This window comes from Pteropus vampyrus, unplaced genomic scaffold, assembly GCF_000151845.1.
Source record: "Pteropus vampyrus isolate Shadow unplaced genomic scaffold, Pvam_2.0 Scaffold2, whole genome shotgun sequence".
NCBI classification, from domain to species: Eukaryota; Metazoa; Chordata; class Mammalia; order Chiroptera; family Pteropodidae; genus Pteropus; species Pteropus vampyrus.
The window spans coordinates 17,863,204-17,882,392 of NW_011888783.1; the positions used below are offsets into that span (position 1 = coordinate 17,863,204).

Genomic DNA, 19,189 nt, shown 5'->3' on the forward strand with positions numbered 1-19,189 from the left:
TTAACAAAAGAAAAAGAAGGTAGCAAAAACAAAAGATATTGCTGAATCATTCAAGATGTTTATTTTTCATTTTAAAAAGGCAAATAATTTCATTTCTTGGAGGAAGAGGATAGGAATTTCAGAGTGGTCTGCTGACTATGGTTGGTTATGAGAACTGTTTTTAGCAGGGATATGATTCTGGACTTTTTCAAAGAGTCAGATAAAATAGATCTGACTCAGACCCCTTCATCATTAGGAGACCAGCTTTAAAACTGAAAAATAACTTTTGCTGAAAATCTGTTTTTCTACTTAAGCTTGTAGAAATTGAGAATCAAACAGTCAATTTAGATTTTAAAATTAAACACTTAAACTTAAATTGCTAATCTCTGCATGGTCCACATTGTCCTCAATTCATATACAAAATACAGTGTAGATATTTTATACCTAAACTAAAACAGATATTTTGAATACCATAAAAACTACTAAAGTTACTTCTATCTTAAAAAGAGGGAAAACATTCTTTTCTTGATAAACAGAAGAGAGCTGTAGCTGAGAAAAATGGACCAAATGAAAAATATCCTTTATTAGATATCTAGGGGATCTTATCTTGGTTATTAGATGTTTAAATTCTAAACCAAATAAAGTATGCATCCAAACTCTCAAGAAGTTCTCAATTATGAAGCTGTCTTAAAATATCTAATAAAGACAATGCTGTAACTTCTAGAATATCAAGTAGGATATCTAAAATATACATACATTGGTAATATAATCATTTTTTCTTATATAAACATCCTTTGCAAAATTCTGTGCAAGACTATAATAAAAGTAGTACATTTAAAAAATTAATTTTCTCTAAGGTCTTAAGAAATTTTTAATGTGTCTTCTACTTTAGGAATATCTTAGCCTTCAAGAAAGGAAAAAAGCATAATCAAAGAATTAAATGGGAAAAATTAAGTACATTTTAAGTAAGCTAGTATTCTAAGAATAAAATTTGAAATAAACATTATATTCTGATTTTTAAGATGTAAACCACATGAAAAAGTCAATCACTCACATATCTGGGAAAAATGATCAAGCCAACAACATTAGGAACAAATTACTAACTTGAGTATATATTTAGGGTCTAATAGATTAAAAAAATCACAATATTAGAACAAACAAAATAGTCTAAGATTTAAAGGTAGAAAGGTAGAAAGGTAAGAAGTTAAAACCTCACTTATCCAAAAACCACTTTGAGAATAAGAAAGCAATTGGGGGTGGAGGAGCCTCAGGATAGCCAAGAGAGAGGCCTTCCAGTTAATGAAGAAGAATCTCATGTATTTTTCTTATATGCTCTAATTCAAGGCCTATTTATTACTCTTACTCTTTAGACATAATCCTAAAGGTACCGGTCATATGTTTTAAAAGCTGCAAATTATCAAGGAAAAATGGCTATCTTAGTAAGGAACAATGGCAGCAGCAAACATTTATATTTTGCATTGGAGACTAGAAAAAATGACTCGATAAATGCATTAATGAATAAATCAACAGCAATCTGGGGCCACAGTGTAGAGACCAACAGCTCTGTTCTCCCCGAAATCGTAGAAATCATTAGGGAATTTTAATATAGGAAAATAAATTAATGTTCATATTGAATAATCTAGAAAAGGTTCAATTCTATGTAGAATATGTGTTTTTAAAACTCTAGGAAGTTTGTAATGCAACTTAGAAAAACATATCAAAAATATAGAAATAAAAGGAATCTGGAGACTTAAGTGGGTAGACTTGGGTACCTAGAAAGTCAGATATATAGACTAATTATTTCTATCATTGGTAATAAAATAATTTTCTCTAAGGTGGAGATGACAGAGGATAAATGAGGTGTCACAGTAAAATATCACTCTTTTCCTAAATAAATACTGCATATTAGAAATTTAAGCAAAATAAGTTAGGACAGTTTTACAAAGAATCAAATTAATTATAAAAGATGGAAGGTAATAAATCTATTCAATACCCCAAATCGGAATCTGAGTGAAGCTGAAGAACTGATGGATCTGTATCCCAATGCAGCGTCCTAAATGGTTGTAGGACAACCATGAAGCATTAGCAGAAAAGGCCATAAGTTAGTCAAGCAAATACACTCTATGAATAGCTAAAGTACTGTTCACAATTAAAAACCATATGTTCTATTGGTACAAAAAACACACCACTTATTACTCATGCCCTAGTGCATGCAATAAGCATAATATGGTTAAAGATGCAAACATAAGATTCAGAATAGTTAAGACAGTATTTTCAGATTATTGTACAATAATGGATAAGAACAGCTAAGCATCGAACAATCCAAATAATATATTATTTTTGAAGCTAAGCTATAAAAAGTGTAAATTTAAGTTTCCTAATGAAACATTAAAACATCTTAGCATGTTATAATCTTGCCCAAAGCATTAAATGTGTGCAGGAAATTGTCATATTGGTAAAGGAAATAAGTCAACACATAAAGCCTCTCAGTAAGAAAGCCAAAGGCTATTCTACTGGGATACAAAATAGCTAAAGTTGCCAAAATGTGACCCTTATGTAATTTATGGGTTAAGCACTGCCTTGAGCTTACATGTCATCTGCTTTAGAAAGCAGCTAAAGATTTCTGTCTCTAGGAAAAAAATAGATTTTTCCCAGAAAAAAATATTTTACATTCAAAAGATTTACCTAAACTAAACTTTTGGAGAATATCAATACTAAATAAATATTCGGTTGTGCATTAGCCTTGCCTACCAAATGAATGACTTACACAGGATCTTTTCAACTTAAGCAAAATCTAGTCATTACTAGAACAAAAGGTGCTTTAGCACATTGGCATTCTTATAGGTTAGTGACATATAAAATAATTATGTACAGTACTGTATGATGCTCACAGTCCTTATTAAAACATTAAGCACAATACACTCAGTGCTACCATTTTTGTCAAAATATTTGTCTCACTTATGTAACATTTAAGTTAAAATGTACAACTAAAACTGCTATGTTGAAATATAACAAATAATTTCTATACTTTAGTTGCCTATACAACTTATCACTAAAAACAATTAGATGAAGTAGAGGAATTCTTCAATTTAAAACTATATAAAGATCTTGGAATTTAAATAGTATTGTGTATGCAAAGAAAGAGGAGGCCACAGTGAAGATTTACTTTGTACAAAGCAATGAACAGCAACAAACTTAGGCTTTGTTAAACCAAAAGGGGTTCTATGGGTTGCTCTCCAAGGAATGTTCTGTTCACGGCCTTCACATTATATGAGAGCTCTGGCTGTTATGAATTACATAGAGCTCCTTTATGTCATTTTAGTCTAAAATCAAGTAAAATAGTGCTGAAAAATATAGCCAATACTGAAAACACACTGCACGACATATGGGATTATATTTATTAAAGGCATCTGTTGGCGTAAAATCAAATTCCAATATAATCCAAAAGCCTAGGGAATAAACTGATCAAGAATGGAAAAAAGGAACTAGCGGCACAGGTTTCCCAGTAGAGTAACAGCCTCCACCTAAATTTTAAAGGTAACAGAAGTGATTGAGAAAGTGCACTAAAAAATTGATGAAATGTAACTTCCTGATCTGCAAAATCAGAGAAATATCACTTTTCATGGCCTTTTATATTTATTAACAAATAACCAGGCCCAAAAGAAAATTTTGGCATTTAGAAATAGTGACTTAGACATGTTTCGATATCATATTTAGTAATGTCTACTGTATCTTTCCCCACTCTCCAAGTGTACTTATCTTAGGCTGTCTTGGCCATCTTATCCATCTTCGTGCACTTACGAGTGATATTTCTTGTTTTTCTCATCATTCTTTGTCATCATGCCTGCTCAATTTGAGTTCATTCTGTTTCATTCTCAGACTCTAGCATTCTTTTTCGAAGTCATATATTTTTAAATGCTATTATTTTATTGCCAATAGCACTAATAAATCAACAGTGTTAACTATCTTTCAACTATGAAATCTGGAAATGATTTAGTGGGATTCATAGTTATCTACTCATGTGTGTGTATGAAATGAACATAGTCAGCCTCTTGAAAATTAATGTTTAAAGTGAGTTCAAAGACAATGAATGTATTAAGGTTAAAAAAATATGATACTTCATTCAAAAGATTTTTTTCCCTCTTCTGTTAAACTTAGAAAAACTAATTTTGCATTAATTCGCCAATAAGAACAAATGCCCCTGAAGATATTTAAATACTTGTTTTCTTGTTTTACAACTTATCATTAAAAATCTACACTTTAAACACAAGTTAGCATACTATCTTTAAAACTTTACAATACATTGAATAACATCCTCAACTTTTAAAAATTAGAGTTGACATACAATATTGAGTTTCAGGTGTACAGCATAGTTATTTAACATTTATATACTTTATGAAGTGATCTATGCCATAAATCTAGTATGCATCTGTCACCATACAAAGTAATTATACTATTAACCACATTCTCTAGCTATACATTACATCCTGATGACTTATTTTATAACTGGAAGTTTGGACCTCTCATTCCCCTTCACCTTTTTTGCCCATCTCAACTCTCCTTTCCTATGGCCATCATCAGTTTGTTCTCTATATCTATGAGTCTATTTGTTTTATTTTTTAGATTCCACATGTAAGTGAAATCATATATGTCCTTCTTTGTTTGACTTATTTCTCTTAGCATAATACTCTCTAAGTCCATCCATGTTATTGCAAATGGCAAGATCTCATTCTTTTTTGTCTGAGTAATATTCCACTGTGTGTGTATGTACACGTGTGTACGTGTATATACCACACCTTCTTTATCCATTTATCTATTGATGGATACTTAGGCTGCTTCCATATCTTGGCTATTGTGAATAATGCTACAATAAATATAGGGGTGCATATGTCTTTTCAAATTAGTGTTTTCGTTTTCTTTGGATAGATACCTAGGAGTGGAGTTGCTGGGTTATATGGTAGTTCTATTTTTAGTTTTCTGAGGAACCTCCATACTGTTTTCCATAGTTGCTGCACCAATTCGCAATCCTGCCAACAGTACACGAGGATTCCCTTTTATCTACATCTTGCCAACACTTGTTATTTATTGTCTTTTCAATAATAGCCAATCTGACAGGTGACATCTCATTGTGGTTTTGATTTGCATTTCCCTGATGATTAGTGATGCTGAGCATCTTTTCATGTGTTGGTTGGCCATCTGCGTGTCTTCTTTGGAGAAATGTCTGTTCATGTCCTCTGCCCATTTTTAAACTGGATTGTTTGTTTTTATATGTTGAGTTATATGAGTTCTTTATATATTTTGGATATTAAACCCTTATCAGATATATCATCTGTGACTAGTTTCTTCCATAAATTAATGATGTAATCACTAGAAATATAAGTTTCATGAAGGCAAGGGCCACAAACATTTTAATATTGAATCTATAGTATTCAATATTAAATTGACAGCTCCATAAGTATGTGTTCTATATACAAATACATGTTTTTCTTAATAGTATTTACTCCCTCTACCAATTTACAATACCCCAATAGGTCTCTAATAATTTCTAGGTTTCCCAATGAAAAGAGGACATTTTAATTCATATTAATTTTGAAAATCAAATACTATGTTTCATAGTATTGTTGAAAGCAAACCTGCTGATGCTGCATTAAAATAATCTTCCTACTTCTATTCAAAATCAAGAAAACTGAGTTTGGAATAAACACAATGTATTATATACATTAAAAAAATGTATAACATCAAATAAAGAAATTTAATATAATAATTTTATTTGGGGAAATATTTTTACTATGGTAATGTTGTAAAAAAGGAAATCCTTCACTTTAAAATACCACTTGCTTATTAGTAAAGGAATACTAACATACTTGTGTAAAACACAGACGTCTGAATATAAAAAAATAAATTTAGCCTTAAACATAAATTTAAGACTAAATAGTCTATAATACATACTATTTTAAAAGGTAATATCATTTCTAAAAAGAAAATTTTTATTTTTATTAAATGATATTATGTTATTTAACTCCAATGACAGAATTGCTTAGATTTGTAATTTTGATTCTATCTACAGAAAAGTTCTGGAAAGCACATTTCAAATGCAAACTGAACCTTTTGTGCCCTCTAATTATTAATGATAACCTGATTATTCAGGAACTGATTAAAGTTCCTGGATTATTAAATTTATGGATTATCTAGCTCCCTTGCTCTTTTTTCCTGTTTTCAGATACTTATTGCTTGTTTGTAACTTCAATCAAGGGGCTCAGGTACAAAGATAAAACTTCTCAGCTTATTTCTTATTAAAAGGTGTGCTGAGATTTTCCTGAGAAGGACATATAACTTCCTGGCTCAGAATAAGGATTCTGAGTAAAGATTTTAACTAGCTATGTTTAATTTCATTTCTGCTGTCACAAGAAGTTAGAGAGTATGATGCTGTTCAAGTCTTCCTATTGTCATGTGTGAATGTGTATGTGTGTGTGTGAGAGGAGGTAAAGGGGGAGGCGGAGAGACGGAGGGAGGGAGGGAGAGAAAGGGAGGGAGAGACAGAAAAGATTGAGAGGAATAGGTAATAACAGTTTCCTAATATGATCTCTGGAAAGAAGCTGAAATTTTACTGAACTTTTAAAAATCAAGACATGACATGTGTGCAGGATCCTAAAAGAAACATGAAATACAGTTTCACAAGGAAGATGTGAAATCGGGAAAATCTAGCAGCACTCTTTTCATTTTTAACTGCGGTATAACTGACACATAACACTAGTTTCAGGTGTACAACATAATGATTCCATATTATATATATGTGAAATGATCACCACAATAAGTCTAGTTAACATCAACATCATAGTTACAAATTATCTTGTGATTAGAAATTTTAAGTACTCTCTTAGCCTTAGCAACTTTCAAATATGCAATACAGTATTGTCAATTATAGTCACCATGCTGTACATTACTTCCCCATGACTTATTTATTTTATAACTGGAAGGTTGTACCTTGTGACCCCGTCTCCCCTTTACCCATTTTGTCCACCCATCTACCCACCTTTGGCAACCACCAATTTTTTAAGATTCCACATATAAGTGAGATCATATGATATTTGTCTTTCTCTAATTTCACTTAGCATAATGCCCTCAACGAAGTGAAAATTCTCCATATTTCCTTAGCAGTTACTCGTTCCTCTTGATATTTTATCCATTATTATTTGCTATCTTAATTAGAAATAGTGAATTGATAGAACAGAACTGGGCAGTTTAGCCATATTGTTTATATTTTCAATTACTGAATGGGGAATTTAGCACAACAGAGAAGTTTTGCACTATAACCAAAACAGTCACATTATAACCAATATAAAGTTTGCTTAAACAGAAAACATTTAAATGAATTAACACCTCTATTTTAATATAATTAGCATAAAACAGTTAATTATTCAGTACTAAGTTAATGAAGTATGACAGTAAAAATATTGCAAAAAAAAGTCCCCCAATTTATAACAATTTCTATGCCATTTAGATTTCAAAATATTAAGACTAACTCAACATAAGTATTTAGAGTCCCTCTAAAGCAATGACAGTATATTAAAATATTAAAAGAAAATTACTATACCTAGATCCCACTGCGCCATCTCCAGAGTCTTGGCTCCCAGCTTCACTTGGTGTGCTCACAGATTTGGAGGATGGAGACATAGGAGGAGGGACTAAATAGTGAAACAGACAGGTATCCGCTGTTACTACACGGAGAGGTTGCTCAGCTTAATGACGTTTCAAAAGTAATTTAACATGAAGTAATTAACAAAAAAGAAAAAACAATGGCAAACCAAAAAACAAAAACAAAAACACACGAATGAAAATGAACAGTAGAAAGAAGAGGAGAAAGACAAAGTTAACAATGCATGCTGACAATACATGCAATTTCTCTGGCAAAATGCATTTGGGCGTTATATTAAAAAGAAATCAAGATTATAGAAGGATGCATCTTCATCTCAGCCAACACCAAATTTGGGCACTAATTTTCAAAGGAGAGCATTCCCTCTCCCCTTTCTAACTTCTCACTTTCAAAATCGCCAGATTATATTATTTATAATTGCTATCAAAATTAAAACTCTGAAATATGCTTCAAAAGTCATTTACTGTTTTTTTGAGATTCATTTTTAAATGTTAATTTTTGTTGAAAAATTTTTTCTTTCAAAAATAAATGTCTTAAATGATTTAATTTTTTCCCCCACTAAAAAAAAAAAGGCCAATTTAGAGAAATGGCTGTAATGAAAGGAATGGCTCCTTTAGAATGTTCATTAGTTTCCAGCAATTTGGGTGAAAAATGCAAACAGGCCATAAAACAGCATGCCTTCTAGACATGATGCATAACATAAAGTGATGCATGCAAGTTAAACAAGGCAAGACTTATGGTAACTTCCTTACCCCAGTATTCAGAAAAAACTGAAGTGTACAGACAAAGATACAGACACCCAAAATATTCTTAATCCCTTCTTATAGAAAAATACACATTTTTCATAGTATATAAAACAAACAGCAAATGCTTTCCCCTAAACTGTTGCTTTTAACATTATATACCAACAGCAGAACGTGCATATTTCATGCTATTACATTTGTAAAACTTTTTGATTACCATTGCAGTATAGGAGGATCATCACTGCCATCTTCTGGTTAAATTTTACCATAATTGTCCCCAATCCCAAGTATCTTTTTAAAATAATTTTCTGATGTACAATATTAAGTGACTAATACATTTTACGTTGAGCTGCAAGCCCTTCTTTTAAGAGTCTACTAAGAGAATGTAAGTTTCCAAGTATGTAGGCACTAATCTAAAGAAATGTGTATTTAATTAAAAGTCTATTTGTGACTATTTTTCAAACAGTCACATTCACTGAACCCTTAAAATTATGTTTAAGTGTTTATACATGCTGCAGTAAAACCAGTGGGTTTGCTAATCTAACAAAATGTACAAGTTTAGTATGATGAATTATATTTTAAACATAGGTACATAACTGACCATTCTTGTTTTTCCAGTGGCAAATTCTATTGGTAACCAATAAGATTAGAAGGAAAAAAAATTACAGCTAGAATGTCTGTTTCCTGAGATACAGTGGTTAATTATTACTTAAATTTCAAAGAACTACACAAATATAGTCAAATGTTTCTAATTTTGTGATTAAATCTCTCAGGAATGATGATAGAACCAGACTGCCTTCATATAGTTCACATACAGATGGCAGGCACTGTGCTAGGTGCTGCATATATAACTGAAAGTATCTAAAAATGACTTGTATCTGAAGTAAAACAATATTAATATCTCTTGACTTCTCTTAGGTTACATTTTCTCATCTTTTTGTCCATCTTTCACTGTGACGCCTTCCTTAGTCAAAGTCTCAAATGATATAGGAATAAAGAGTAATATCTGACAGTGGTTTGCCTACGGTGCTGTAAGCACAAATATGTGTCAAATTATAGTGAGGCAACATAATGTTTTCATATTAAAGATTTTCAAAGAAGAAAATTTGTATTCTTTAAATTACATACTTCATGCTTAGGAAAATAATTTTTTCTAAGTAACATATTAGGAAGATTGGAGGGAAATAGTAATATTCCTCTCCTCTAATTATCTGTGATGAACTATAATATTCTTTTCCAGTTTAATATGATTTTTCCCCTTTCTAGTGACTTCAAATACCAATGACTCCAATCAGTTCAACAGTATCTTACTTGGTTAAGACTACATTAAAAAAAAAATTTGACCTCAAATTCTTTATGGAAACATGTTAAATAGTAATTACACATAAATAAAAGCACTAACCTAGCTAATTCTGAAGTAAGTTTCAGAAATAAAAAATAAATCACAGCAGTGATGCTACCAAATTATCAGTTTCTCAGCCAGAAGCAAAGTAAATCACCATAACTTCGAATTTGTAATTAGATAATCATCTCTATCCCAAAACTATATTCCTTCTGCCAAAAGACAGTTTTCAAGTCAGCTGATAAGAGGACTTATTAAGTGCACAAAGTTATTGTCTAGCCCACCCACTTCATCTTGCAATAATAAATAATGTATATCACAGAAGGGACAAACCTAAAAAAAAAAAGAAAATTACTATTATTGAAAAAGAGAAACGTTAATAGGAAAAAAGGAATGGTAGCATTATTTGGTGACTACCATATTTTAACTCGGTCTAGAAAAAAAATCAAAGAATACAGTAATAGCACAATCAGGCAATGCCCCTATACTCCCGGTACTCCAACAAATGACCCCTAAGAACAAATAAAAGCATGGAAAAGAGAGATTTTAAAAAACTGAACTCAAATCTCAGAAAAGACTCAATTCTAGAATTCATTTTTAAAGACTCAATTCTAGAATTCATTTTTAAAGACAGTTTAACAGTCCGACAAGCTTTGAAAAAACCTAAGCTATTAATAATTCTTTTACCAAATATGAGATATGATTTGCTTACTAAGTGCAGTGATTTGATCAGATTGCCTTACAGTTCTGTATGTAAAATAGCATAACACAAGCTTTTAATAGTACAAAATAAAAGATTTAATATTAACATGTGAGTATATAAATAAATTTAAGCTTCTTAGATGTTGAGAGCAAAGACATCTATTTCTTTCTTTGAGAAATGAGGGAGAAATATGAAACAAATTGAAAAACAAACCTACACTACAGCATTCACTGATTATGTAAGCAATACTGTAAGGCTGTGACTCTAATTCTCTAGGACAAAAAGCCAATCAAGAAGGCTTTTCCTGCCACCTCAGATCTTGGCCTTCGAAGAATGTAAAATCAACATTGCTACCTTTTGGCCTATAAAGAAACAACTAGAATATTCTTAAAGCACAAAGGACCTAAGAATGCACCTAGGCTTAATTAAAACTAAATTTGAGTCAACCACTCAGAACTACACACATGAAGGATGGCACACAGCCCAATTATTTTTCAAGTAGAAGAAAGCCTCTGCAAGAAGGGGCCTTCACAGAAAGAAGGACCTAGAAAGGTGGACAGTCAAGAAGGTAAATGTAGAGAATGGAAGTGTTAGTAGAAGACAGTGAAATGGAAGGAGTGAGCTTCTAAGATAACTCAAAGTTTTGAGGTCTCTTCTATGATACTTATTATTCAAACATAGCCATTACAATAATGCCCCCTTGTGGATACAGTGCCTCTAGCCTGGAATATCAACATTTAAGCTGTTTTTCATACGCTACTCTTTTTGTTGTGAAAGGTGTTGCTTTAAACCTTAATTCTCTGAAATACTATTAATTCCTCCCTATTCTATAGCCCCTTCTCCTGATGAAGTTTATCATCCACTAACCTCCCCTAAATGTTTCATTTCCTTTATTTTAGTCAACGTAATTTAGAGAATCAGATAAATTTTTATAAGTTAACAAAAATAAAATTTTATAGTATTAAAATACTATAAGAACTATTTGTTAAAATTAGACTAAAATGACGGTACATGGAAAACATTCTATTTAAAAATCAGATTTAAAATATTCAAAAGTTACAAGGAGAAGGGAAAAAAAATGAAGTAATATTTATTTTGACTAGCAAATTTCTTTTATTTCTTCCTAATAAAAGATCCAGATAATAAACTATCACATTAATCAATGTACTCTCCCCAATTGATAGATTCAGGCTACAGAGTAATTGACAATATGTCAGTATGTTTTCCTCTCTTTATAAGATAGTTAAAACAGTAGCTACACATACAAAAAGAGAGGCACTTTTTTTTTTTTTTTGGTCATGATATTTAAGAACACTGCATTTAATATACGTCTTGAACGTTGTATTTAAAATTAACTTTCCTAAGACTGGCCTCTTAAATTTAATTTAAAAAAAAATCAAGTCACACTTCTTTTATGAAATATTCAAATTTCAATCTCCACTATGCATTTTCCTAAAATTTAAACAATAAGATTTTGTTGTTGCTTTTAAAGCAGTATGGCTTTTATTTGGCTTTACCAGCTAGAAAGACATATGACCTAATAATAACTCAACAAATATGTAAGTGTCTAGCCTGTGCTGGGCACCAGGGATCAAAACGTAAAATGTTATCCCTGCTCTCAAGGATCTCTGACAAAAGCAGTCAAATGAAGAAATAAATAAGAGTCTACCAACGAAGAGAAACTAATAAAGGTTTTATTAGCTATATCTTTTTTACAAAACAAATTCTTTTCAGTAGAATAAGGAAAATGAAAAAGTCCATTTTAAGAAAATAATACCGATGTTTTTAAAAAATCTTTGGTACTATAGCAGTGTTCTTATATTTTACAATTAAAAATATTTAATAAATATATTCTGTATTGAAAAGAAAAGTATCCAGGGTCATGGTACAAAGTATATTTTTTATGGTGGGTTACTGTCAAAAAAGTTTGACAGCCGCTGCCTTCACATGTATCCTGTATTCTTTAGGCCTGATTTTGCATAAATACTGGAAAGACTTTTAGGCATCAGAACACAAATGGTGGAAAACCACATAACTCATTTAACCATCATAATACAACCAGATGAGATGTAGATAAAGGAAAAAAATTACAGGCCTGACTTTTATGAGAGTAGATGAAGAATGCCTAAATACTAACAAACAAATCCAGCAATGTATAACAAAAATAGTATCATGTAACTGAGATTTTTTTCATAATGTAAATAGGCTTTTACATTAGAAAACATACCAATATAAATCATAATATATTAAAAAGAAAAAAAGCATGTTTTCCTCTCAATATATGAAGAAACTTATTAGTTTATTGTAAACATTTTGGTGGTTTTAAAGAATGTCCACAACTTCTATGTGAATGTGGGCTGGACTTAGTGACTCTTCCAATGGACAGAATGTAGTAGCAATGATGCTTCAGAACCTCCAAAGGTAAGTCATAAAAAGGATAGCTTTCTCCTGGTTCTCTTTTTTAAACTGTTTTACTATGTTTCACATCTCATTTTACTATAAGAGAACCCAACTGACATGCTGCAAAGATACTCAAGTAGTTCCATGGAGCGGCCCACATGGAGAGAACTCGGCCCTCCTACTACCAACCTACACCAACTTGCAAGCCATGGGGGTGAGCCACTTTGAAAGCCAATCTCTCAGTTCTAGTCAAAATTTCAGATGATGACAACTCTAACAACCTGGATTCAACCCCGTGAGAGACCTTGGGCCAAAACCACTAGGCTAAACCACTACTAAATTCCTGACTGGCAGAAACTGTTACTTATAATAAATGTTTATTATTGTTTTTTAAGAAACCAAAGGGATACAAGAAATAAAAGAGTTGAATAGACAGACTATAACCATTAAGAGAAACTCCTGAAATGGTAAAAATGAAAAAGAAAAAGAAAAAGAAAAAGAAAACAACTCTGCTCTCCACCACCCACTAGTGAAAAAGTCATAATCCCAGGCAACTTTACAGTTTTATTTTATCAAGTTTTTAAGGAATAGGTAATATCTATCTTCTACAAGTTTTTCTACAAAATAGCAAAAGGGAAAGCTGTCCAATTTTAAAACTATAACCAGGATGGCCAGTGAACATAGACAGTACAAGAAAATTACAGGCAAATTTCACTTATTACTATGTACACAAAAATCCTAAATAAAGTATTAGCTAATCTATTATTTTTTAAAGATTTTTATTAAAATGTAGCTAACATACAATATTGCATTAGTTTCAGTGTACATCATATGCAATATTCACATACCTAAAGAAGTGATCACTAGAAGTCCAGCAACCACCTAACGTTGTACAATACTATCAGAATATTATTGGCTATACTCCCTATGCTGTACACCACATTCCCATGACTTGTTTTATATCTGGAAGTCTGAACCTCTTATTCTCCTTCACCTTCTTCCCCCTCTTTTTTCATTTTTCAATTATAGATGACATTTGATATTACTTTATATTAGTTTCAGGTGCACATAGTGGTTAGACATTAATATAATTTAGGAAATGATCCCTCTGACTAGTCCCACCTGGAACTATAGTTATTACCGTATTAGTAACTACATTCCCTATGCTTTACTTTACATCCCCATGACTATTTTGTAACTACCAATGTGTACTTCCTAATCCCCTCATCTTTTTCACTCCACTCACTAAACCTCCTCCCATCTGGCAACCATGAGCTTGTTCCCTGCATCTATGAATGTTTTATTTTGTTCTTTAGAGTCCACGTATAAGTTAGATCATATGGTATTTGTCTTTCCCTGACTTACTTCACTTAGCATAGTATCTTCTAGGTCCATCCTTGTTGTTGCTAATGGTAAGATTTCATTATTTTTTATGGCCGAGTAATATTCCATTGTATATATGTACCACATTTTCTTTATCCAATTGTCTATTGATGGGCACTTAGGCTGCTTCCATATCTTGGCTATTGTGAATAATGCTGCAATGAACACAGGGGTGCATATATTCAAATTAGTGTTTTGGATTTCTTTGGATAAACATCCAGAAGTGGAATTGCTGGGTCACATAGTAGGTAGCTCTATTTTTAATTTTTTGAGGAACCTCCATATTGTTTTCCATAATGGCTGCACCAATTTGCAGTTCTAACAACAGTGCATGAGGGTTCCTTTTTCTTCACAACCTCACCAACACTTGTTTTTTGTTGATTTATTGATAATGGCCATTCTGACAGTTGTGAGGTAATATCTCATGGTGGTTTTAATTTGCATTTCTCTGATGATTAGTGACTTTGAGCATCTTTACATATGTCTATTGACCAACTATATATCCTCTTTGAAAAAATGTCTATTCAGGTCCTCTGCCTCATTTTTAATTGGATTGCTGGGTTTTTTGGTGTTGGGTGGTATGAGTTCTCTATACGTTTTAGATACTAACCCCTTATCGGATGTATATTGGTGAATATCTTCTCCCATTCAGTACATTAATGATTTCCTTTGCTGTGCAAAAACACTTCAATTTGATGTAGTTCCATTTGTTTATTTTGTTTCTCTTGCTCAAGGTGACATATCAGAAAAAATATTAACAGCAATGTCAGAGAGTTTACTGCTTATGTTTTCTTCTAGGAGTTTCATCGTTTCGGGTCTTACATTTAAGTCTTATTCCATTTTGTATTTTTGTATATGGTGTGAGAGAGTGGTCTAGTTTCATTTTTTTACATATATCTGTCCAATTTTCCCGATACCATCTATTGAATAGACTGTCTTTACCTCACTGCATATTCTTTCCTCCTTTGTTATAGATTAATTGACCATATAAGCATGGGTTTATTTCTAGGCTATCTATTCTGTTCCATTAATCTGTGTGCCTGTTTTTATGCCAGTGCCAGGCTGTTTTAAGTACCATAGCTTTATAATACAGTTTGTTATCAGTATTGTGATACCTCCAACTTTGTTCTTCTTTCTCAGGATTGCTGTGATTATTCAGGGATTTTTGTGCCTCCGTGTAAATTTTAGGCTTATTCTCGTTCTGTGAAAAATGCCGTTGGTATTTTGACAGGGATTCCATGAATCTGTGTAGATTGCTTTGGGTAGTATGGACATTTTAATGATATTAATTCTTCCTATCCATGAACACAGTATATGATTCCATTTATTTATATCTTCTTCAATTTCTTTCTTCAATGTCTTATAATTTCCAAGTATAAGTCTTTAACCTTTTTTGTTCAATTTATTCCTAGTATTTTATTTTTGATGCAAATATAAATGGGATTGTTTTCTTCATTTATCTCTCTGATAATTAGCTAATCTATTTAAAAAATATACTAAAAATCTCTTCTGCCACCTCCAGGTGACTGTTAGTAATTAAAAATTAAGCATCTCCTGCTTTTCTAAAAGGAAATGCTTCGGAGTAACCAAATGTCCTAGTTACTGAGGAACGCTCCCCTTTACAGGAGAATTTCGGCCAATTAATGTAGAAGAAAAGATGGAATTACAAAACCAATTTTGCAACTCCTAATTAAATAACTGATTTAAATAAGGACCACAAATAAGTATTAAAATTATTTGGTGAAAAGTTGATGGAAAAATAAATATTCATATGGTGCCAAAGTATCATCTCTAGATATTACTTCCTAGTCACAAGGAGAAAAAAAAATGTAACTATGATGGAGAGACGTGGCTATCACAAACATAACCAACCACACGTATTTGCTACTGATGTGATACAATATGAAGTACACAGCATCATCTATGAGATACCCTTGCCAGAGATGTTCAACCTGAAGCTAATCAAGTTTTCAGAACTAATTTTCACTTTAGAGGAAATATAAAGGATAGAGAAACAAAATTAAATGTGAGAAAACCATCAGAAGGTGGAACCTTCTAGAGACCAACTGGCCCACTCTCTTTAACAAGTCAATGACTTGGGTCAAAAAGCACTATGTGTGTGGAGGATCTTCTAGAAAGACTGAAAACATATAACTAAATGCAATTGTATGGTGTAGCAAGATTTTGAGGGAAACTTAATACGCTAATTTTTTTTGAGGGGAAGACAAACGTTTGTGAAGCAAGGGTTGTTTTGAAAAAGAGGAAAAAGGGGGTGATTTTCTATAGCAGAAACTAGGATATAACACAAAGCCATAGTAATTAAAACTGTGGGTTAATAGTATAGAATCAGATAAATAGATCAATAGTGTAAATACAGAGACTCAAAATGCCCATGATTAAATACATGGGAACTGTTATGACAAAGTTGGCATCATGTATCAGTGGAGGAAAAGATGGACTAGTTAATAAATGATACTGAGAAAATTAGCTAACTATATGGAGAAAAATTAGTTTGGATACCTACCTCATACTATATTCAAAAATATAACCCAAATATCTAAAGGTGAAGGCTAAAACTATGAAACATAATAGAAAAATGTAAAAGAATATATTTGTGTCTTCAAAGTAGGAAAGAATTTTAACCCAAAAAGCACAGAAAAAGTGTTACAACTGATAGATCTGATCACATCAAAATGAAGGATTCTGTTCAGTGAAGAATACTATAAACAGAGTTGACAATAGACTGCAAACAGCCATTTTTGAAAAGACTAACAAAACAAAGACAACCTCTCTAAAATACATAAGTAACTCCTACAAATTGGCAAGATAAAGAATCCCAAAAGTAAATGGGCAAAGAATATGACTATTGAAGGGAAAAATCTGAAGTTAACAGATATACAAAGAAATGATCAACCCTGCTGTAATCAGATAAATGTATATTAAAACATTTTAGAATTATACCTAATCAAGTTGGCAAAACTTAGAAAGATGGATAAAATTGGATAATATCAAGTGATGATGGGAATATGGTGAAATAGTTACTTTCTCATGCACTGGTAGTGGGAGGGTAAACATTTGCAGTCATTCTTGAGAGTGTTATGGAAAACCTAATATATTTAAGTAAGCCTATACACAATAACATAGCAAGTCACTTTTTGGACATACACAGCACAGAAACTCTTCCACAGTCCTCAGTGGGAAAGAATATATTCTTTGCAGTGTTGCTTGCGATAGCAAAGAGAAGCAATTTAAGTGCCTATGAGTGGGAAAGAAGTAAGTAAAATATTGTACAGTATATGATAGAATAGTATGCATGAGTCAGAAATAACTAATTAGATCTGTATGTAGCAACATGTCAAGCAATGCTGCTTGACAAAAAGAGAATAAACAAAATGAGACATACAGTACAGTGACATTTATGTATATAAAACATACACATAGATATAAAAAACCTTGAAAAATGTCAATGTATGTAGGACAGATCAAAAGAACATATGTTAAAAATGTAAAGTGAATATTTAATGTAAGACTGGGAAGAAGAATGAAATTGGAGATGGGGAATGAGAGAGAAACAAACACACGTACACAGGCAACTAAAGAATGAGGTTTCAAGAATTGATGATGGAGGTGGGCTATCAATTAAGAAATAGGAGCAAGTAAATTCAGTGAAACTGATGTCCTAAAAAAATAGAAAATGCAAAAAAATTCCTACAGGAGAAAAACAAAAGCCAAAGGCTCATAGAAAATGATCACTCGGAGACTAGACAATTAGCAAACAACTTGGTATGTTTTTAAATAAGGTAATAGTGCTCTGATTCATTTACTTTTAAAATTACTATATGCAACATAAGCTTATTAAAGATATAAAAATTAATGTATTTCAATCTTTGAATTCTACCAATAAGGTAAAGGCAAATGAGCTCAAAGAAATAAAGCAGGTCATGAGAATAATCAGCTTTCTCATCTTGAAACCTTTTAGAAATATCAGCTCTAAGGAGAGTTACGTAGTACTTTCACAACAGGCATATAGCAGTTATTATCTCTGGTATTTGTTTCCTGGACTAGATAGAATTAGCCCACAAGCTAACCTTGAAATTTTAGGTCCCTAAAGAACAGCAATGTCAAACTAAAATACACTATAACAACAACAGCCAGATCAAAATTATTTTAAGTAAGCATTTAACGTTTTTTGATATGTAACTAGATTGTCCTCGGTATCTCTAATATTTGAGGTTTTTGGTCTAGCACTGCTATCAAAATGAATAACACAGGAAAAGAACAAGACTAGGTCAAATCACTGCCAAAATAAGCTACCAATATTATTTTCCTTATTAGCACTGAGAGCGGAAGGCTGGCTATAAGCTTCTCCTTCCAATCCTATACCTTTGAACTCTAATATACTTTTAGAACTCTGGTTGATCATACCTCTATCTAACTTACAGAAAGGAATATTGAGTTAAGATCAGGAATCAAAGTCATCTTTAAGCTTAATACAGTATGGCAGAAAAAACTTGTTCAACAAATGTTTGTTGAAATAAATTACTGATTTAACAAGAAAAGTTAACTGGTGGTTCAGTATATGTTAATAAACATAATTAATCTTGCAGCTCTTTTGAACAAATAAAATAACCATGAATTAGCACATGTGGAAACAGACAAATCCAAATAAATTATAAAATTAATATTTAAGAGACACAAATAAGAAAAATATATAAATTATATTAAGTCAACTCACTCATCTCAGATACATCTGAGCTGAATAGGAATACATGTCTATTTGGTACAAATGGATATATTCTTATCCTTACCAATGGGGGATTCTGGAGTTAGCCCCATGCTTTGAAGCAGTGCTTCAGCTTCTCTTCTTTTTTTTTCGAGATCTGATTCTTCTTGTACAGGAGCAACTGCTTCTTTCTTCTGATCAGTCTAAATTTTTTAAGTTAAAAACTTAAGTTTATATATACTATGCAATATTTCTGTTGGCA

General features: G+C 31.8%; 1 protein-coding gene across 6 annotated transcripts in view; it reads right to left on the bottom strand.

Moving 5' to 3' along the window:
• The window catches only part of DYNC1I2 (dynein cytoplasmic 1 intermediate chain 2), a 49,901-nt gene that overhangs the window by 26,133 nt on the left and 4,579 nt on the right, over positions 1-19,189 (bottom strand). For 3 of the 6 annotated variants that reach the window (XM_011357608.2, XM_011357599.2, XM_011357616.2), the window contains exons 3-5: positions 19,013-19,130; positions 7,574-7,664; positions 1,973-2,032 (exon numbers count right to left, since the gene is read on the bottom strand). In XM_011357608.2, the coding sequence (XP_011355910.1) occupies positions 1,973-2,032; positions 7,574-7,664; positions 19,013-19,130 (269 nt within the window). The remainder of the gene's footprint in view (positions 1-1,972; positions 2,033-7,573; positions 7,665-19,012; positions 19,131-19,189) is intronic. The other 3 variants (XM_011357633.2, XM_011357624.2, XM_011357642.2) reach the window with 1 other exon arrangement.